General features: G+C 36.8%; 3 protein-coding genes and 1 long non-coding RNA gene across 5 annotated transcripts; 2 read left to right on the top strand and 2 right to left on the bottom strand.

Annotated features, from left to right (window-relative positions):
* The first annotated feature begins 3820 nt into the window (after positions 1-3820).
* On the top strand, positions 3821-11235 carry LOC113675769 (enhancer of filamentation 1). 2 transcript variants are annotated; one of them, XM_027192374.2, is made up of 4 exons: positions 3821-4016; positions 4212-4286; positions 6891-7889; positions 8319-11235. In XM_027192374.2, the coding sequence occupies exons 2-4, from the start codon at positions 4275-4277 to the stop codon at positions 10197-10199; spliced, it is 2892 nt and encodes a 963-aa protein (XP_027048175.2). In that variant the 5' UTR covers positions 3821-4016; positions 4212-4274; the 3' UTR covers positions 10200-11235. The 2 variants fall into 2 exon arrangements, with proteins under 2 accessions (XP_027048175.2, XP_089054953.1); XM_089198827.1 differs by having other exon boundaries at positions 3866-4062.
* A 1639-nt stretch (positions 11236-12874) lies between these two features.
* LOC113675771 (COMM domain-containing protein 4) lies at positions 12875-14145 on the bottom strand. The gene has a single exon (XM_027192377.2). The coding sequence runs from the start codon at positions 14074-14076 to the stop codon at positions 13480-13482; it is 597 nt and encodes a 198-aa protein (XP_027048178.2). The 5' UTR covers positions 14077-14145; the 3' UTR covers positions 12875-13479.
* Positions 14141-17461, top strand: LOC149048557 (uncharacterized). The gene is made up of 2 exons (XR_016184546.1): positions 14141-14306; positions 15329-17461. It is a non-coding gene; the product is annotated as an uncharacterized LOC149048557 (long non-coding RNA).
* LOC113675770 (heterochromatin-stabilizing protein CFDP1) lies at positions 16639-22385 on the bottom strand. Its single transcript, XM_027192375.2, has 8 exons — positions 21843-22385; positions 21079-21160; positions 20176-20347; positions 19526-19593; positions 18785-18892; positions 18566-18635; positions 17837-17916; positions 16639-17229 (listed from the first exon to the last, which is right to left on the bottom strand). The coding sequence occupies exons 1-8, from the start codon at positions 22021-22023 to the stop codon at positions 17139-17141; spliced, it is 852 nt and encodes a 283-aa protein (XP_027048176.2). The 5' UTR covers positions 22024-22385; the 3' UTR covers positions 16639-17138.
* Positions 22386-22709: the final 324 nt, after the last annotated feature.

Here is a 22709-nt window from a genome sequence, read left to right as displayed (position 1 = left end):
AAGTTTTTCTGACTTGGAGTACAATCGAGCATTTCCGCTCAAGAATAAAGGTGAAAAGTCCAATCTCAGCACATAATATGGGAGACTCGCTCAGATTACTGGAACTTATGATGGGTACTATCGCAGGTATCCAAAACAATAGCGTATTTAAAAGTTTGCGTGGTTCGTATTAAACATAATGGTTGCAGGCGTTAATATGTCGCTTTAAACATCGACGAGATGCAAGCTAAGTTCTTTTTTGATTTCTCGTTTAATTAGCCATGACATAAAGAGATAAACATGGACAACTTTTATTTGAGTGGTTGCGCTTTTGAAAACACCTCCTGATTTCAGGATTGCAATAGAAACATAGAACCCTTCACGTAATCTATTCTCTAAATGATTGAACGTCACCTTCCATTTTCGATCTATGGCACTCTGCGCTGACATTCTTCAGTTACCGCTTCCTGACGGTGATCAGTAGTCAAATAATCAAGTTAATACATGAACCACGAGGGAGGAGAAATGCCAATAATTTCAACAGTGCCTATTGTTGTACAGTTGGAAGTTATTGCAGTTAAAAAAGGAATGACCTGTTAAGTGCCAATGCCAAAGTTAGGGCAAAATTATCCATCGTCTACCGTCCACCGTCAACCGTCTACTGTCTTCCGTCTACCGTCGTCGTCTATCGTTAATCGTCTATCGTCTATCGTCTGTCGTTTACCGTCTATCGTCCGTGTTTTAGTACATGTCGTTTCGATTTTCTTTCGGGAATCAAGCAAGAATGTAGCGGTAAATTTTCACAAATATACCCAGTTATCCTGGAAATGGGTTTTGAAATCATTCCAAACAGCATCGTCTCGTTTACAAGGGAACAATTTACGCAAACCTCAGGCGTGTTTCTGAAATGACGTTCCCGTCGTCTGGCTAAATTAAGTTCTCGCCAACAAGTTCACGACGTCATTTTTGCTGGATTCCCGTTGCGATCAAAACGCCTGGGATTTGCGTAAATTGTTCACTTGTAATTGAGCACTTGTTCCCGTCCTCTTGCTAAATAATTACTCTCTTTATTATGAAGCGGCATAGGTTTTTTTCCACTACCGGAAGCCATATTTACGACGATAGTGTAACTTAACAAAAGTCCGCAAAAACGTGAAACAAAGGAAACTGAAGTTGACAGATGTTAGATCATCGGGATCTTCCGCGTGTTGGTAACAAGAATTATAATAAAGTTCAGATATAACGCGCGCTGTCATTGTTTGAAAGAGCGTGCTCTATGAGAGTTCATATAATAAGTATAGGAAATCGGTTATCGCCCCTGGTTATTTACTATTATGATAAACGACCTCATCATCCCGGGTACAGACATGTGGAAATATGTCGATGACTCCACTATTTCTGAAACAGTCATGAAGTCTGAGGTCAGCAAAGTCCAACAAGCGGTTGACGAACTCGCGACGCAAGCTTCTGCTGACAAGTTCCAATTAAATGAAATCAAGTGCAAGGAACTGCGCATAACATTCAGTCACTCTAGAAAGAACTTTGATCCAATTAAGGTTAATGATCAGGACTTAGAGTGTGTAGAGCAAGCAAAGATCTTAGGTTTGCAGATATCTTGCGATCTTACGTGGAATAATCACGTATCCGAAGTTGTAAAGAAAGTAAACAAGCGCCTGTATTTTTTGCGTCAGCTTAAGCGTGCACAAGTCAAGTCGGAGGAACTTTTGCTCTTCTATTTGACTTGTATTAGGCCTGTCACTGAATATGCATGCCCTGTTTATCATCATAGCCTCCCGCAATACCTTTCAGTAGATCTTGAGAGATGTCAAAGGCGAGCTTTACGTATTATCTATCCAGATTGTTCGTACAATGAGGCGCTTCTTTTGACTGGTCTAGTTCCCTTACACAACCGCCGCGAGTTCTTATGTGATAAGCTTTTTAATTCCATCCTGTCTAATCCCTCGCACAAGCTCTATAGCTTACTACCTCCCAAGAATGAGTGCGAAGTCAATTTAAGGAGTCAGCACTCTTTTACTACACGGCGCCTCCACACCATTCGTACTCGAAATAGTTTTATCCATCACTATGTCCATAAAGCAATGATGTAATATTGTTTTCCTCTTGATTATATATTTTTGTCTTTTTAATTAGTTCTTCTTAGCCATGTATTTTTTGTAGTATATATTTTATTGTAAATCAAACGTAATTCAGCCTGTGGCTGCAAGGTTCTTGATAATAAACTAACTATCTATCTATCCTCGTATGAACGCGAGTGCATTTCGTGACTTATGGGCACGAGTGATGTTTTGAAAGTTCTCAAAATTGCACGAGCCTTAGGCGAGTGCAATTTGAGAACTTTCAAAACATCACGAGTGACCATAAATCACGAAATGCACGAGCAGGTTCATACGATTTTTTATTTATTATATTCTCGACAAAATTACTCCATCGGTGTTTCCATGGCAACTTCTCCGTATTGCACTCTTTAACCTCTATTGCACTCTATAACCTATTTATGCATTCATCATTGACCAATCAGAAACGCGATATTTTGTTGAGTATATAATAAGCTCAGTTATGCACGCATTCTGATTGGTTCTTACCTATGATCTATTGCTTCATGCGTGCTTTACAACAGAACAGAGCACAGTCAAGTCTATTTGTTAATTAACGATGGTAATTGTTCTTTCTTCTTTTGTTGTGGCGCGGAAGATGGGGCTAGGGACACGAAAAAAGGAATAAGGATATACAGTAACCGGATATTTCATTCTACATTGCAAAATTTCCTTTCTATTTATTTCTATTTCCGTTAAGCAGTCATATTGAGAAACTAATTTTCTGACTGTCTAATTCTGCTCTTCGCGTTATACAGTAACGCGATAGATCAAGAGTGTCTCTGTGGTAGATCTAATCAGTCCATGATTAATTATGGCCTTTACCGTATCTTTTCTTAGATTTTCCCCGCTTTTCCCCTGTCCTGTTAATTCGTATTTTTGAAACGGAAATTCTCCGAAGCAGGAGCCCATCACTTCTGTCCGAAGGGATGAGTAAGAGAGGGAGCCCTGGGGACGGGATCGCTATTTTCTATTAATCAAAAATAATTATCAATAAAATTTGATTATTGTTTAAAATCGAAATTAACTATTTCTACGAAAATTAACGGTGGACAATCGACATGGCCCTAACGTCCTCCACTAATGTCTTATTATGAGATTAATTAGCGACGATTTCATAATAGTTCATATTAGTGCTTGAGAATACACTGTTATCATTGATCACAAGGCTGATAAATATATACACTTCTAAAATTGCAAAATCGCTTCATTTTAACGGGGGCAACTTAGAGCAACGTAAGTTAAATAAACACAAGTTTTGATTCGTGAAAAGCGTTTTTTAAAACAATGACGCGTTCATCAAAACATCGTGGATGTTTTGTTCCGATGCGTTTTCGTCAAGATGTGAAAGTTTAGACCAAAATTTGTCCATTTAAACTCTGGACAAAAGGCGTTCCGTGGAACGAGGTCCTTGGTTAACGAATCTTGCATAGAACGATTTCACCCAACATATATGAAATTTAAAGATCCAATTTAAGAACTTAAATGTGGAGACAAAAACGCAGCGTGCGATTGGGTAAGTAAACAATGTGGAATGTACATCTTCAGAAACGATATAATTTTACTTTCGTAACTTATACGTCTTCTAAACAAAATAACATGACATTTTGGCGTTTACACATCAAAAATAGATATAACCTTCTGCAATTTGAAGTTTTCCTATTGGCCAATCAATGTGTAATGTTCTGGATTTCTGAATGGTATGAGACAAATATGCGACAAATTTTAATGAGGCGCGGCCATGTTGGTACGTCACTATTGTAGTATTTAGCGATGGAATGTGGCTTTGTGTCAACGATTACGAGAAGAGGAATTTTCAATATTTTATTGCTTTAACTATTCCGAAACAAAGGCGATCTTTGAAGTCAGAACGTTGAATGCCTAGCGATTGGCCTTTTAATGCACTAGAGAGCGACCCAGAAGGTGCGTGAAGAAGGGTCCGTGAACTGACTGCGAAAACAGAAAGCATGTTTGTAGTAATGACTGTTTGTAATAATGACCTAGAAGTCTGTTCTTAGCAGTCAGTATACTAGGCGACAATGTTAAAATAAATCATTAAGTTGAGAAATCTTTCATGTCGCTCGCCAGGTTATTATTCTTGTCTTCTATCTTTTTCAGGTTTAACAACGCTGGAAGGCAATTGCTGTTGAAGGAGTTGTCTGGGACAAATTTTAGTTTGACATGACCGCTCCGGTAAGCATTCCCAATTTGTAATGTTTTTAGAACCTACCTCCTGGAGTTTGGAGCAAACATACGAAAGCAATTTTAATGTTTGATGTTCGAGACAACGTGAAGTAGGTACTGAAATATGCACGCTTGATACCTGATCTAATGTAAAATAGCAACAATCTCGGAGTGATTGTTTGTATTTTCTGTACAGATGTATGTGTTGCAATCAAATTTTTATCAATTGAAACCCAGGAAAAGGTAAGAAACATGTTTTAGAAGTGAAACATCAAGTGTTGTTCGTAGATTAGCCATCAAACTTGATAGTATTGTTGAAAAGCTTTCTCACAGTATCGATATTGCGATATAGACTCACTGATTAACTTGTCAAGGAATGTTTAACTTGTGAATCTTAAATGTATCAGAAGACAGTAATTTTTTAAAAACGGTAAACGAATCAAAACATTATCTTTACCGTATTTAAACTTGTTGAAATTATTTTTAAGCGTTATCCATCGAAAACCTTGAACTTTTGACACAAATGTTTACACCCACGTGGTTAATCATTTGGATTCGGCTTTACCTGAATGTCCCTTAGCTACAGAACACAAGTTCTGAGCATTAGTTATTATATCAGCACAATACAGTGCGTTTGAAGAATTTCTTGTGTTTTTGTCATTGTACTATTATCACAATCAGTTCTGCGAGTCAAAGAATTTAAGTAACCCCACATATTTACATTACCATCCCTGACACACAATCATTTACATGTCATAACGAATTATTACTAAAGCAATAAACCACTCTTTCTATCGGTTTGCTGGCTAATAAACCATGCAGGATGTTGGGAGAACACGAGAAAAGTTGGTAAACTATGAGGCATAGCCTTGTGGTTTATGAACTTTTTTAGCACTCTCCCAAGTGGTTTATCTGCTGGTAAACTGATAGAAAGTGTGGTTTATAGCCTTTTTTGGCATAAATATGAGTGAAGTTTGTCAGAGAGAATGATAAATGTATTCTTATTTTGTGATCAAGTTGTTGATTCTCATGAAACCCACCAAAAAGTACAATTAACCAATCAGAGTGCTGGAAACTGAAAGAACTCCCAGCCAGTAGAGTAAAGACTGTAATTACTTTATTGTTGAATGAAAGCAATGGTACAGAGAAAATGAGCAGAAAGTGTAAAGAAAACTAAATATTTTTCTCACTGTGTTCAAAAAATTTTCAAATTTTTCACTACTTTGTCTGTTCTTGTTTGCATGTCTGGCCAAGCCTTTATGGTCATTGCCCCCCATAGAGCTGCTAACTACAGCTTATAAATACAGGCATTTAGTTTTAACTTGTAAAACTCCTTGAAGAAGTCTACAATAATTAGATGAAATGCATCAGGAATAATAAATTTGTACCACTACTGTTTGCAGAGTGCTGCTCACTGGTACAGTTTTGAAAAAATTATTTAAAAAATTGATTTAAAAAATTGAATGAGGTTTCCTTTTATTTATGCAAATACCAGTCTTCATACAAAAACATTAACAATCACCTTAAAGTGTAATTTTGAAAGGTGTCTGTCAATTTGTTGTCTTGCTTCTCAGCACATTTTCTGGTTTTTCCATTTTTGCTGCAGGTTTTTCCTTTGCCTTTGGTAACTTTTCCCATCATAGTGTTGCCCTCTTCAATGCTTCAGTGAGCAATTGAGACACCTCCTCTAAGGAAAAAATGCTTAAATTATAGCAGAGCTTGCAGAGCATAGCCTCATAATTGTACAAAATAGTAACCCATCAAGCCGAATAAATTTGGATGTACAACTGTACAACTGTACGACCATACAAGGTGCTACTTTTAACATGCATGGTCAACTGTACCGCGGGCACACTAACGCCATGGCTTTGTCCAGTAGTCCAGTGGTCAGTGCACTGGGCTCCGAGTCAGATGACTTGGGTTCTAGTCCTGGCTGGGGCAAGGTGTTGTGCCCTTGAGACATGCAGGAAAAAAAAGATGTCAGCTCCGCTTTTAGGCTTGGCTAAAGTATTTTCTTAAGTATACTTTGGCAAACCTAAATGTTCATTATATATTTAGTATATGTAACACCTCAATTTATATCTGTAGTATCATGTAGATTAGATTTAGGGCTTAATTTGGTTAACACTGGGAACCCTTTTCTTCACATGAATGATGTAGTCTATCCAAAAAAACTTTTTTCTGAAAAAACATCTGCGAGCAGTGAAGAAGCCATTTCAGTGTGCTGCTGTCATTACAATATTTTAAACTAATTCATTGTCTAAAAGTTCTGCTTCCAGTGAAGACAAAAAATTTACTATTCTCGATAACAGAAGGTTGCACTCTCATTTTGTAAGTAAATCAAAAGAAAATATATCTTTTATTTGGCTGAAAGATTTGTTAACATGACACATTCTTGGTTCTCATTTTTCACTTTTTCATGTGAGCATAAAAAGCATGCTTCCACTTCTGAAAATTGTGCTGATTTAAAAGAGACTGAAGAAAAAAAAATCAGTCATTGTTAAATATAACATGGGATGGGTGTTTTGAAATCTATTTCTCAGTTGTAACATGTAGAGACATTTTGGGAAAGACTTTATGTGCTTTACTGATGGCAGTTATCATTTCTCATAGGCAATACTGGCCAAAGCTCTTTTTGACAACCTTGCTGATGCACCTGATGAATTAAGCTTCAGAAAAGGTGACATCATTACTGTGCTGGAACAAGATGTGGACGGCTTGGTTGGCTGGTGGCTCTGTTCATTACATGGAAAACAGGGAATTGCTCCTGGAAACCGTCTACAGGAAATCAAACGACGATTAGAAGAACAAAATTCATCTGATTCACAAAAGCCTGCTGAACATTTTACATTTGAAGAGATAGATTATGATATACCAAAGTCTTGTGAGCCTCTAGAGGATTATGCTGTACCACGGGGAATAACAAGTCCTGATTATGATGTACCAAATGCTAACAAACTGGATGCACATGGACATCCCACATCTGAACAGATTCAGCAATTAGAACATCAGTTTAATGATCTTCCTGGTAATAGTTCATTTAACAATGAAACTACCAACAAGCCATCAGGAATTGAAAGATTAAGTGATGATGTGTATGATGTACCCTCAGCACTTGTTGAAGATGACTTTCCCCAAGATGTTTATGATGTTCCTCAGCACGCACTGAACAGAGAAGAGATTGATGTAGATAAATTAACACAACTTGATAACAATTCAGAAAACAGCAATGTCCTTGATCTAGGCATTTCAAGAGAAAATTTTAAGATTGAACTTCCCTCACATGCTCCTGAAGAACCTGGTATATATGCAGAAATATATGATGTTCCTTCAGCAACTGATCACGAAAAGGCACCTGACAGACTAGTGAATGGGGCAAGTACTTCTCCTAGAGGAAGTATGCATTCTGTTCCCCAAGAAAACAGAAGCAGTGCAGAGTTAACCAGCCGTGTATCTCATCTGTTGTCTGGTGTCAGTGGTGACAGCAAGCGTCAATCAACATCTAGCTCAGACAGTGCAAAGATAAGTTCAGATGATGACTATGTTGATTATCAAGAGATTTACGGAGATGGCAGAGTAAAAGATGTCAGTATATATGATGTCCCTGTTCAAGTAAGTAATTAGGCAAATATCAGTTAGAGCTAATGCTATATGCAGTACAGTATTTAAGGTAGGGGGGAGCTTGAAACAAAAAGGCCCACCTGAAATTAAAGTTCCTGACTTGCTATTTAAATTAAACGTGATTGCAAAAATGTTGTGGAGGTCATATTTTTCATAACTTTTATAAATATTACCAACAGTGGGGCTATTTATTATCAGTCTTCATAGAGTACAATCAAGAAAAAGATCTGTGTCATGATCACTTTCAGCTGTATCAATTGCAATAACAAAAGAAAGGCACTCATCATCACCCTCCTGCTATTTCATATCCAGACTAATGAAATTTAGTTTTTATTCAAGTAAGACCCATAGTATGCTTGGAAATATTGCTACCTGTAACACATTTTTTAATCATATCCTTTCATCTGTTTTCTGTTTTAGCCAATTCCACTGGAGCAAGGTAGTGGACTCCCTACCACAAAAAGAACACAAGTGAGTATCCTACAGCGTATAAATATGAATGCTGTCAAGGGACTAAAGCTGAATATACCAGATGCATTGCAGCGTTTGACAAAACTTGAACAAGCAGTTAATGGTGCAGTTAACAAATTGTTAAGCTTTGTCACAGTTACATGGCGGAACCCAGAAGTTCTAAAGCCTCATCTAGCAGACATCAGAGATATTGCTGGGAAGGCAAAAGTGGCTTTGAGATTGTTAACAGAATTTGCCCTCAGTTCACTGGTCAATGCAAGAAATCTTCCAAACCATCAGGAGCTCAGTGGTAAGCTGAGCAGAGCAGTTGAGCCATTGTTGGAAACATATTACTCAGTCAAACTGGCATTGCAAAGACTTGATGAAAATGGTTGGAGTGTTGCTTTGGAAAAGAGTGACAAAACACATGATGACCTTGATCTGATTATGGTGCACATCCGCTCTGTTCCTGAGAATTCACAAAACTTGGCTGCTGTTATTCGTACTGCTTCAACTGTACTTTACAGCAAACCAAGCAAGAAAAGTCAAGGAGAAGCTTCCCCATCAGATCAAAGGAAACCTGGTAATGACTCCCACATGCATAGAGTAAAGCAAAACAAAATCTCTGAGACAGATTCAGATCAATCAGAAATGGAGAGGCGAACACTAATCACAAGTGCATTAAAAAACACTGTTGATGCAAATTTCAAGCCTGCAGCTAATGGAGCAAAGTGGAGTCCTACAACAGTTCGGCGTGTTTGTGGTATGGACATCCCTAAAAGGAACAGTAATAGCAGTGAAGAAGAAAGCTCAGCACCAAAGCTTCCAATGCGCTTGCATTCATGTACAGGCAGAGGTAGAGATTCCAGTTCAGGAGAAGACACAAGATCCCCACCAGCACCCCCACAGAGAAAAGACAGCAATGAAAAGTGCCAGCATCTTAGGCAGAAAAGTTTAGATAAATTTCCTCTTGAAGCAACAACTGTGGAAGCAATGGGGCCACCTCCCAAACCAAAACTAGACAGAAAAAATACATCAAGAAAAAGTTATAAGATTCCTTTGTACTCTGATCACAATCACAATAAGGGAGACATTAACCTGAGAGAGCGCAAGACATCTGAAACAGAACCAGTTACACCTCGTCGAAAGTGTAATTCAGATCCAACACAGCTACAAGATCACAATGATATGAAGGAAGAACAAGGTTCATTGGAAAAAAACAACTTAGCTCAGAGTTTACTCAAGCAGAGCCTAGTGCATATCTCTGATTCTGACTTACCCCAGAGTTTGAGAGGTGCTAGTAATAGCCACTCATCAACTCTTCCACTTCAAGATAAAAGAAAATTATTCTTTGATTTTACCAATGTTGCCCCTAGCCCAGTGCATCAGCATCCTTTTTCAAACTTGATCAAAGACAATGGTGCCACAAAGGGATTTATGGTGTCTTTGAATGATCGTGAGCTTTTAGAGTTCTACAAGTATGAGATAGATGCCCAATTATTTGTGCTTAGTGAGGCTATCAAAGGGTTTTTTGCTGTTGTGGACAAGAATGAGAGTCCAAAGGTATTTGTGTCCAGTAGTAAGTTTATTGTGTTAAGTGCCCACAAGTTTGTGTACATTGGTGATACTTTGAGCAAGAGGATCAAACAAGGTGATCTTAGGAGTGAAATAATGGTTGTGACTAACAAACTGTCCAACTACATCAAGAGTTTAGTGAGTGCAACGAAGTCAGCAGCATTGCAGTACCCTGCATTAAATGCTATGCGAGAGATGAGTGAAACTGTTGTCCAAGTAAACAATTTTGCAGTTGAGTTGTACCAGATAGTAAAGAAAACCACAAAGAATGCCTAGAACTCTAGGTCATTCCCCAGTACGGTGAAAGGAGTAATATTTTAGAAGATGAAGATGAGTGTGAACAAAGTGAACCATGTACTTGTAATTTATGGTGTTTTGGGTGCTTGAAATTAAATATCAGGCCATTTTGTCCTGGATTTGAAGAATTCTTACATTTCCCCCCTTATGATAATGAACACTTTGAGGATTTTTCAATTTCTTTAGGAGACATTAACTTAATTAAATAAAGAAGTCAAAGCAACCCATTTAGAGCAACAAGGGTAACTAGACAAAAATGTAACATGGTGATTATGTTTTACACATTTTTTTTCAAGACTTTTATTTTTGTGTTGTAAGTCTGTCTAAACTTGAAGACCACTCAGGGTAAAATGTTGCACTGGAATGTATCTGTCATCTGTAGGTGTAAATTGACTTGAAGGAAAAGACAAACATTTGGGAATTCTCTTACTTAGAACGATTTTTGATAAAGGAGAGTTAGAAATTTAACAGTAAGAATGTACAGTTACTGAATTTCAATTTTTTTCCTTTGCCTTCAGTAATTTCCATTTGACGTCAACAGAGTGCTTAGCCTGATAATTGATGTAGATATTTTATGTATGACCATCTTGTGAAAACAACAATCAATCTATTAATCAGCACATGTGATCAAATTTTAAAGGAAGTGGTAATATAGCACTTGCTTCAAAATTTAATCATTTTATAATATGTTGTTAATAGCTTGATTATAGAAAGTATTCTAAAAGGAGCAACTTCTCACGTGTCATGTGACTAGTAGAGAGCTATATAAACAAGTTTTGTAAGAAGAAAATGGTTTATGTTTATATTCCCTAGGCCTAATGTAGACATCAATGGAATTGTGTGGGAACCTTCATTCTTTATTCTTGTTTGCAGATCAAGTTTACCTAAACTTTCAAGTTTACCTCCAACGTATTTTTTACTGGCTGTATTTTTCGCTGGCTATACTTTCCATTTTGGGAAATATTTGATAATAGACACTGATTTGTAAATATTAAAATTTGCATCTTACATGAAAGGTTAACCACGTATTTGTTTCACTTTTGCAATAGGCCAATATCTAGATAGCATCACTTTACCACAGCTACCAAAATTACATATTATCCCTTTTTATTCAATTGCAATCCCAGGGAGGTTTAGATGAGAGTAAGTCTTTAATTAAACAACAAAAGCAACTGACTGAAAGAATCTGGAACCTATGGTTAACCCTTTAAATCTTAAGAGTGACCTAGCATCTAATTTCTTCCGACAATATCACACATAAAGGTCATGTGAATAAAGGAAATGATCTTCAATGAAATAAGCTTTTGATCAGTAAACAAATTTTCCTTGTCAGCACCTTACGAAATGTATTAAGAACAGTATGGAGAATATGCATACTGATGTTAGGATGTAAAGGGTTGAAAGGTATCCTTGTGCAAATTGCCCTTCCTCAGCATAACCACTCATTAAACTTTAATTACCTTATTTGGACATTTTCAAACTCAACCTTGTCCCTATGGTGTTCCCTCTTTAACCAGCAGTAAGAAGAGGGATCATCTAAAGGAAGTTAGCAAGATCTGATAGGAAGATCTACTCCCACTCTCAGGTGAGCACACAGATCTTCAAATGATGTGTCAAACTTTGGTAAATCTATGGGTGATGCTTTGCTCAAAACTTTTAACTGTCTGCTTGCCCTAATCCCATGTGGGCACATCTCTTTTGAGTACCCCTCCACAGGGTTTGGGATAAGAAGAGACTGAACATGCATCAGACTTACCAATGTAGCTATCTATTCACACTGCAGTCATTTCCTTATTTGGAAATTTAGTGGTGTGTCCTGTTTGCAATAACTTTCCCACAATCCACCTTCAGCACAGTACCTTCAAGTAAGATGGGTTCATGGTTCTCAAGGGAAATGGCATAAATTATATGTGGACAGATATGTGCTTTTGACAGTTACTTTCTAGTACAAGTTACTCACTGAAAGCAGGCCCTTGCTATGTTGTCTGGAATTTTTAAAGTTAGACCCTTACATAAAAAGGATGTTTAGCTCTATTTATGGGATGTGATTTCAAGGCTGTTTGTGTTCTCTTCTGCCAAAGTCCCTACACATTTGTATTTCACCTAACCCAACTGGGTCATCATTATTGTACATGGAACAACCTTGGTCATTGAGCTTCTTGCCCAACACAATCAATCATTCAAATATGGTGAAAGTGAGTATTTAAGATCCTGTTACTTCAGGTAAAGTGATAATTAATACTCACATAGTTAGAGGAAGAAATGGGATTTCACTGAAGATATATTTGGAGAAAGAAGAAGCCATTTCAAAGATTGCATGATCTTTTTCAGCCTGGAAAATCACCTTGACAGCTGGATATTTTTTCCTGCTCCCAGTTATTACCTACACCCCAAGGTCTTTCTCAACTATTATGTTTAAAGGTCTGCTAATTCTTCAAGCACAAAGCTTTAGCGGTCACATGTGAGCACGTCTCTTTATGAACCCCTGGCGGACTGGGGTGAGGAGAGATGACAATTCAAAGTCATGAAAGTTTCTTCTCATTTAGTAACTGTTTCATTATTTGGACAACTAGTAGTCAGTGATGTTTGCTCTTATTTTCCCATACCATTTTTAGTACAGTGCTATCAAGGAAGTGGAGCAACGCATCATACCATTTATCCTATCCAAGAGTCAGTATTTATTGCCAGTTAAATGCTCCATAAAAAAAAAAAACTTCAAAGCATTGAGAATGTTTCTCCTTTGCATAGGCTTCAGGTCAAGTGGTTACTACAGTATGCCACCGAGATTCCTCAGTTTACGATAGAATTATTTCATATTTCTACAAAAATGTGTTGCACAAGATACTTGCACCACTAAAACTGTCTGCAGGTGCTACGGAGCTTACATAAATATCAACACCATTTATAACCATCATTCCATGGAAAGAGTGTACAAACAATTTTAATTCAAGAGTTGCGATGCATCAAAAAACGGAACAAGTGGGCGCAGCAAACAAGTGAGTTTTTTGACACATCGCAATGAGTGAATAACAATTGTTCAAGCACTTTCTGCTTTCATACTGAGATTTTATCTCACTGACCAACACATCTCAAAGACTGTGAAAATCATTGTTCGTCCAATCAGAGACATGAACAACAGTATCTCAGAATGCGTGAAATAAAGCATATTCTGCCATGAGAAAAATCAGCCCCAAAAATAATTGTAGGCCCTCGTGACGATCATAAAAAAGAATGATTCTGAAGCTGGAGGCAATGGAAATCATAGTCCTGTCATTATTCGCTGCGCTTGCTTCAGTTCACCAAGTAATACACTAAATTTCTGTGACGTCATGGAGAATGATACAGGTCGTACACTGTGGCTGTTGTTATCTACTTCATTAAACCTGATCTGGACCTCTGGCTCCACCATCTCATTTAATTCACTGCAACCTAAGACGAAGTCCACTCTCCACTCCAACCCAGTTAGTTGGTTCAGCTTTATACTACTTTGCAGGAAAGAACTTTGCAAGTTGGTTAAATTTTCTCCATAAGTTTTACAGAGTGCAGTAGAGAGTTCCTTAGGCAAGCCAAGTTGTTGAAGTTCGTTAGATAATGAATCGCTATCCACGCTGTACTTTGCAGCACTTGAGAGTATAAACGAAAGAGCTGCAATTGAAGCTTTCACATCTGGCAATTCATACTTGGCATCCGATGTCAACTTCTCAACTTTGGCGTAGTCGATCTCTTCTCCCAGCAAATCTTTGATCATCTGAGCACAAACAAGCCTCATCTTTACAGACGTTATTTTTGAAAGAGTACTTATCTCTGCAAGTACCCAATCTGGACAATCCAAATCTCCGCAGAAGCGAAACCTCATTTTCTTCCTTAGCCGTGCGATCGCCTTCTAGTTTCTTCTGTCACATGCGGCTCTTCAATCTCACGTGACCAATAAACCAAATTTGGAAGAAGAGTGTTTGCCATGGAGCGTCCAGCGACGCTTCCATTGTAGACAATTGAAGAGCGACGCGATGTTTACAGAAAGTTTATTGGCGACAATTTTATCTGTATTTATCGCTATTTTAGCTGTGGTGATTGTAATATTGTTCGGTAAGTTTGATGGTGTAATGATCTTGTCGCGATCTTCGACGCGGAGAAGCCTGATTCGGTGTTCTACCTGCATGTGGCTTGAACATAGGCTGTTGCAAACCACTTGAATTTTGAATCGATGTACCCTGTCTTAATAATTCTTCTATTTCCCTAAAATCATATTTGTATTCAAAGCCACATTTAGGTTTAATAATCTCAGTTACAAGCATAATCAAAATAGTAACAATTTTGACCTGAGGCTGAAATGTTTGTTTACATATCAGGGTTATTTCAAAAGAGTAATAACTGTATTTCTTTTTTAAATCTGGAAAAATACCCTTTTACTTCACTGGAAGTACAATATCATAATAGTTTTTGCCCCTGACAGAACACGTATTGCAAACTTGGAATTATTCCTGGAGGTCAGGAATATGTAAAATTTAAGCAGGGTAAAACTGTGTGATCGCACCCACCCACTCCCCTTATCACATAGGACTCTCTATCAACAGCAAGTTCAACTGACCCTATAACTCCCAGATCAAAATTTTAATTCTCCTTACTGTTGGCCTTACAATTCTTATAATGTTAGTCCAGAGAATTTAGTATTACATCAACTAATTATCCCCAAAATGATATTTTTCTTTATTATCATCACTTATCTGGTTGATATTGTATTGATATTGTAGGGAGAAATTCGGTCTTGGTCACTCATGGGAGTTGAAGGGTTAAGTAGATACTCTCACAATCAGTTGGTGAAGATTTGATTATTAGTTTCATCTATGATAGAGAGTAATTGAAAGATGGGGCCAGGTTTTGCCATTTTAGCACTTGCCAACTGGTTGTAGGATTATGTAGCCTATTGGAGAAGAAACACTCAAAAGGAACTAAGTAAGTCTAATGGATGTAAAAATTGATGGAAAAGATTCATGGGGAGTACAACTAGGTAAACTTGAAAAGCATAAAGTAACTACCCTTAATGGCTTACACATTAACTGAATTGACACATTTTTTGCCTTTTAAAAAGAGCTGACTTTATTTAACAGGATGGTTTTTCGTTTGGAAGATGTTCCTTATTAGATTTTCCTTCATCCGGGAGTTAGTCTACGGCAGCAGCAATGGATCAGCAGGAAAAACAAAAAGTGATGTCCCACCTACTCCCTTGAGAAGATCATCACGCATAAGAGATCTGAGAGCAAAAAAATCCTAAGATACACAGTCAGTTTAACCTATATCACTACAACACATGTCTGAATCCATGTATTATAACAATGTTCCCCGGTCATATTTTGTTTCTGTAAAATAGCTTGTACACCAGCAAAAGACAAACTCCCTCCACCTGCACAGTGCTTGTTATGAATCAAATTGTACTGAATTGTGGGCATTTTAGTTTACCAGCACATAAACAGTGGTCAGAACTGATATGGACTGAGATACATTGTACGAGATGTCAGTACCTCAATACTAAATGGATGTATACAAGATCTTGGACAACAGAAAGTTCCAAGAAAAATAGATCAGAAAATAACATTGACCAAGATGTTCCTGGTACAACTCTATTCATGCGACTTTGTCTCTTTCTGTAATGCATATTACTTTGAATTGAGAGGAGTATGTAATGGATGTTGGAAATGGTTGTTAGTCACTCAATTATATTTCAGTCTATGGGTTTGCAAAGGAACCTAAAGTGCCAGTTAGCCCATAGTGTGTGTTTTCATGTTAGTTTGGTGGATTACTTGAATGATCTTAGAGTCTGTATTAATGAGAGCTGAGGGAGCTTGAAATGGGAGATGTAACAATAATTTCTGTAATTTTTTTCAACTTCTTAAAAGTTGGAAATTTTTGTCTATTTATTTTTCCCATTTGGCATCTAAGTATGATGCAGACTAAATACCAAACACTGAAATGTGATACAAGTTTGCATTTTGCTCATTTTCCAATATGTAAAAGGGGAATGCATATTAGGATATGTGTGAAAGATAAAAAAATTTCTCATGTTTCAGTCTTTCAAGGTCCTATGTCCCAACACAGAACAAAGATTTGATTTTTGTCATTCTTTTGAGTCCAGTTATCATTCATTCCCCCTCAAAATAAACTTTGGGGCTCAGGCTTGTCATCATTTTCTAAGCAGTGCTTGGTTGTTGTTAATGCACATCAAGATACACATCCTGAATCCAGATTTCTCCCTCTTTTGGCATCACTCAGAGACAACTTACACACAGAAAGATATTTTTGGAAGCTGGTCATTGGTTATCTTGGAAGTACCTTTTGTTATTCTGAGAGTCAGGTTGCTGTCTCTGACATTTTACATGAGAATGCCTAAGAGCAGCTGAAACAATCATTAGCTTCAAAGTGATTTAGATAGGGAACAGAAGGGAATTTTTAATATTGTGCCACCTTCAATCACTAAAAAAAATGATGGTTTCTGTCAAGTGCTAGAAATAAAAGTGTGTCACTGTATGTCATAGGCAATGCAAAATTGCCATAAAATAGCACAGACAAACTACTGAAAGTTCTTTAAAAAGTTTGCCAATGTATGGTGCCTGAAATCAGCACACACATAGATGTTTTGTGTTCCATTAATTTCTTTAGAACAGGGAGAAAATGGTGGTACAGGTTCATTCACTGAATTTGAAGTGCTTATGTTACAGTTTTACAAAGCAAGAAACAAGCTATGATAAAGTTTTCGATCACCAACTTTCTGTGCCTTTTCTCTCTCCATGAAAAACTTGTTAACTCCTTTACCTGGCCATGGCTGGCAAAGCTCCCTCTGTGTTTTGTTGGGAGACAACACTACTTTTTTAAATTCAATAATTCTTGACATGTTCCACAGTATATATATGGCTACGGTGGTGATCACATTTTTCTCTTTCCTTGTCTCATATCTCTCTCTCTTTCAAACTGCCTTTCATCAGTTCTTTGAAGAAATCCCTGCTTCTCTAAATACCTACAGAGAAATAGGTGAAAAATTGTATAAAAAACAGGTACCATAGGTTTGGTTGCATATTTTTTAACTCAGGGGCCAATGGAGTTCACTTGAATCGCTTTTAAGAAAAAAACAAAATCCTAGTAATTAGTGGGTAATCAGCTTAATGTATTCAAAGCATGACATTATTTTTAGACTGACGTGCACCAAAGTTATGTTACTAATCTAAATAAACTGGAAGGCCCAGTGGTCAGGTGGTTGGCACTTTTGATTACTGATTGACAGTTCTACATTAAAGCCTTCACTGGGGTGCTAAGTGGTATTATTGCATAAGACACTATTGAATATAGCTCTCACATTACATCTCTTCCCTTGGGAGTATAAGTGAATACTGCTAAACTATTTGGGAAAAGTGAAAAAAGGAAACCTAGCCAGGGTACCCTGAGATGAATTGGCATCCTGTCCAGGGTAGACTAGCAATACTCCTAGGTGTAGTCAATAACTATCATGGAAACCAGTACAAGTTGCAGTAAAATGGGCCACATTCTTTGTGTGTAGACCTCACTTTACCTCTAAGTTAGGATAGTTCTTTTTAGGTGAAGAAATAACCAAAATATAATGTACAGACCCGTCTTTGTTATAATTCTGAAGCTCTTGGTGAATTCCTTCATGATCTTTAAATGATTCCCAATCCAGCTTTGATTTTTCCTTAAAATAACCAAAATTTTGTGTTTCATTGACCTCCCTATATGTAATGCCTTTCTTTTAAAATATGGAATGGTTTACTTCAATTACATCAATCAATGTTTTTCTTATTTTTAAAAACTAGCACCAACTCTAACTCATTTTGTGATGTGGAAAATATATATTAAGAGAATAAGAGAAAATCAAAAATTATTATCATGCACTACATCATATGAGGCTCACAAGAAAATTGGTATATCAACATTTCATAATTACTTCACCAAGAGAAGTTTGTTTGCTAATATCACTAGTTATAACCCACCCATTAATTTTTGCACAATTTTATTGGCTACTTTATGTCACATGGTGTAAAATTGCCGAACAGGTATCATGCAATAACAATGGCTTTTCTCCTGGCAGTTTTTGCACAGGATGAAAATCAATGCACAGGTTATGAAATGAATAAACCCATCTCTGGCTTGCTGATATGTTGGCTGATAATGTCCTTGGCTGAGAGACTGTCCTCAAAAGATCACATTTGCCCTCAAAGCCAAATATTCATTTCTCAGACAATATCTCATCAGCCTGAAGGGGTATATTTACCAAATAATGACTAGGCCACAATCAAGCAATCAATAAGTTCCCAAAACACTCATCACATATTAACACTTACCAGAGTACTCATTTTTGGCTTCTTTGAGATTTGACCTAAAACACTGCTAAGACCTCCTTTTCTTTTAAATCTGAAATAAACCAGTTGATAAAGTTACTTGTATGAACTGGCCCAAACTTACAGCTTGATATGCAATAAACACATTTCAGCTTTCTTGTCTGACATATTTTTCTTAAATAAAACTGTTTCTTACATTAATGGCTACTCTTAAGAAGTTACCCTAAAGAGCCCAAATCTTTAACAGCAGGTTTCACTTCTGTTTTCTTGACTTCTTCTTTCTTGATATTTTTTGCTTCAGCAGAATTGGCATCTACAGTCTTGGTGACACTAAAATACAAAATTTGCTACTTGAAAGGAATAATTAGACATTGCTAAATACAGGTTTAGCTATATTGAGCCACAAAAGGGTTGGGCGTCGTCAATTAACTTCTGTAGAAATATTTTATAATCCTATGTGGTACCATAATTTCCAGCTGATTGGCTGCATGTAATCAGTTAAATCACCAGTAAACAACTACTGCCATGTGTGGGAGGGTGGGAGGTCCAGGTTATGTGACAATTTTAAATCTACGTTACAACACTTTTACAGTGATTAATGTTTGATACAATCACTTATCAAATATCTTTTCCACAAGACAAAACAAACACTCCTTGCACACCTTAAAGAAAAAATGAAAACAGGGAACTGGATTTTCCTCTACAAGTATTTTACATGCATCTCAAATATGAAAAGTAAACCAATCTACTTATTTGAATCTTAGGTCTTTAATGCCTAGGAATGGACAGATGCTGAATAACATCTGCTTTTGAACATTTGCAATACAGATCAAACCCCTTCTATCAACTTTTCCAGGAGCCTTTCTATCCTTTTTTATGGTTTATTGGGTTAATACATGGCAGGGAACAACAGGGTTTTAAATAATTTCTTGAATTTTTCACTAACTTGGATGGAATACCTACACTACAGCTTCACCAGCAAAGTCGTATGTTCTTGTGATAGACACTTTTTCATCTGAGCTGCCAGATGGCTACATCATAAATGTACAAAAAGATATTTAACATGTAAAGAAAAAGAAATTGACTGTGGGCAATATGTATTAAAAAAAATGGTTGATTTAGCTACCCACACTAGGTTGGTCAAGGCATGTTATCCAATTATCTAGTATACATGTATGTATAGAGTTAACCCAAGGTCATAATCGTATCTCTTAAACTACCTCATATGCAAAATGTACAGTCATATTGTTTGTAATAAATAAATCCAGACAAAAAATATTACGAGCTTCTGATTGGCTGAAAATTAGTGCATTTTTCATGTAACACTAGCAAAAAGTTATGACACAAGTGCAAATTACAAATAGTGTGTGCACTATCAAAATTTTGTCTGTCTTGACTATCTGTGATGCTTTTCATAAAAATTATTAAAAAGTAATGATACCATGATCTCTTGTGCAATTTGGTATAAACAACCACTTGAACATTTTTCAAAGACTATAAACTGCACTGCCAGACATGCTCCCACAAATTTATGTGCCATAAAATTAACACTGACTATTAAATGTAAATCAGGAGAATTATTTGAATAGTTTACACAATTTTAAATCATGCACCTTTGAAGATTTTGATGGTAACATTTCAGTATCCCTTTTGAAAGCAGCCCACATATCTTCCTGTTTCCCTTTCTTGGCAGCATCTTCTTGCTGTTGTTTAGCCAAAATTTCTTGTTCTTTGTCTTCATCAACATTGTCATCATTATCATCTGACTCACTATCACCATGTTGTCTAATTAAGGAAAAAATATTGTAGCTGGAAAGAATTGTAACTTAATAATTCTAAAAAGTTGATAAATACAACAAAAAAAGTTACAGCAGTTACTGCAACAGTTGAATTGAGTATCTTTTTATCATTGTACAAATGGACCAGCAAGAAAGGACAAGATGAAAAAGAAAAAACAAGAACCACAAAAAAAGAGACAGAACTGAAACCACTGGACCACAGATAAAAATGATCTCTTTTTCACATGTCTGAAGTACACTACTTTTAAAGTGATGAATTTACCTTCCCAGGATTTTCAACTGTTTAGATAAGGTTTTAATGTACAAATTCATTTGTATACAGAAAAGTTTCCTCTCCTTACAGGGTTTCCATTTGAGAAATTTGGCAGCTCACAAATTAACAGTGTAAATTAACATGAGAATACTCTATACATCTAAAAAAGAAGTTGCAACCCAGGCCATCAAAATATAGTTGGGGGAATACAGTGCAGTACACCATATCCTACCCTTAGTACTGAACATCTCAAGCCTTCTGTAAACTTGTAATTTATTATGCCTATAGTGTCATTTCTCTATATAGATATTGGGCCTCATATTCATTTAAATTAAAATGAATGCTCCTTGCACCCCAAGAACACTACTGAGGAAAACTGTCACAATATTTTATGATCTAGCCAGACTACATTCAGCTTTCATTGAATACTTCCAGACCAATTCATTTCCTTTCACTTTTCTTACCCTGATGTTTTGTTAGCACCCTTTCTCACTCTGTTCTTTTTATTATCTTCATCTCCACTATACTCTTCATCACTATTCTGTTCTTCTCATAGAAACAACAATATGATCAATAATCAATGAATACATTGTGTGTTTTTTGGATAAAATGTAATGCTGACAGTAGTTACCTAGTTTGCAAAACAGAACTCCTGGTTTCAGACATAAAACCCACTTATTGGTAAGACTTTGTGATAAGCAAAAGGGCCAATTATGAATAAATCAAGCTGGAAGTTTGGACACATGTGATCTGAGAGCTACAGTAATTCCCCCTACTGATGATGTTGTATCTTGTTCTGATGATTACTATGGCAACAAGTACTAATGTACCAACTGAAATGAAATTACTGTTTGACTACTGAATGATGTAAAAGCACTGTTAGCAAGATGATTGTAAGAGGTTTAAAAGCTAGTTCAATGATCATTGAATAAAGACAGAAATATATAGAAAGCAATGGAAGAGTGAATGTCTCCTTACTGAGCCACGCATATATTTGTGGGTGAGTTGTGAGAATTGCTGTATCCAAACAACAATGATGTAAACAAATGATGAAAAAGTACCTCTGGCAAGTAAGAGGATTTTAATAGGTTTAAAAGCTAGTAGATCATTGAATAAAGGCAGAATATAGAAATTAATGGAAGAGTGAGATCTGTGTACAAACTTTTCCTTTCTTTTTATTTCTCAAGAAAACTATCGCTTTGCCTTTACGAATAAAAAAAATACTAACCTGGTACATAATCCTCGTCTTCACTGCTGTCAGCAGCACTGTGATCTGTGTCCGACATTTTCAGCCGTCTTTCTACACGAAGTTTGTGGTGTAAGACATGCCATGGTGTCGTGAGCGCGAAAGTCAGCGGATGAACGCTCCCGCCAAGGAAAAAAATCGATAAATCACCGGTAAATGACATGACGTTTTTAAAGCGCTCTGTTTCCCTTTTATTTCCTCTTGTTTTTATTATGTGCGTGTGTGTAGGCGAGTATCTCACTTATTTTTCTTTTCATGTTTAGGTGCACTTAAAATAAAATAAAATCTATAAAAATGAAATATAATATCTAATAAAATCTATCGAGGTTAAGGTTGTTGAACTTTGAATGGGACAGATACGAAATGCATTCCTGATTTTCCCCTTTTCTTCATGTACATATGCACCCCCCCCCCCCCCTTGATTACCATGTATGGACTCTCTGTCTACTGCAGGGAATGAATGAGACCCAGTGTGGCTATCAAAGTCCTCCAATCACAGTATTCAGCGTTGACCTGCTAACATTTGGCCCTATAAAATCACCAATCACAGAACGGACTTTTTTTTATTCTTATGAAATATGATAACCCTTCCCTTTCGCAGTGGATAACAAACGCAAACCTCCGCGCCAAACTAACGTTATTATTGGTGCTAAGGAGAATTTACCGGGGAAGGTGTGGAGGCATGTATAGAGTAGAGCGAACCATGTTGCGAAAGAGTCTGAAAGGATGGCATGTTGTTTTCGTCCACGTAAAGCAAGTTGATGCACAGAAGCCGAAGAATTTTGGGATTTGCCTCCGCAGAGTGCTGAAACAAGTTTATCATGACATTTCGATCTCGCAAGATGGTAT

This window comes from Pocillopora damicornis, chromosome 3 (genome assembly GCF_964200805.1).
Source record: "Pocillopora damicornis chromosome 3, jaPocDami1.2, whole genome shotgun sequence".
Classification (NCBI taxonomy): domain Eukaryota; kingdom Metazoa; phylum Cnidaria; class Anthozoa; order Scleractinia; family Pocilloporidae; genus Pocillopora; species Pocillopora damicornis.
The sequence above is the reverse complement of the archived record's forward strand: the minus strand, read 5'-3'. Positions and strand labels throughout refer to the sequence as shown.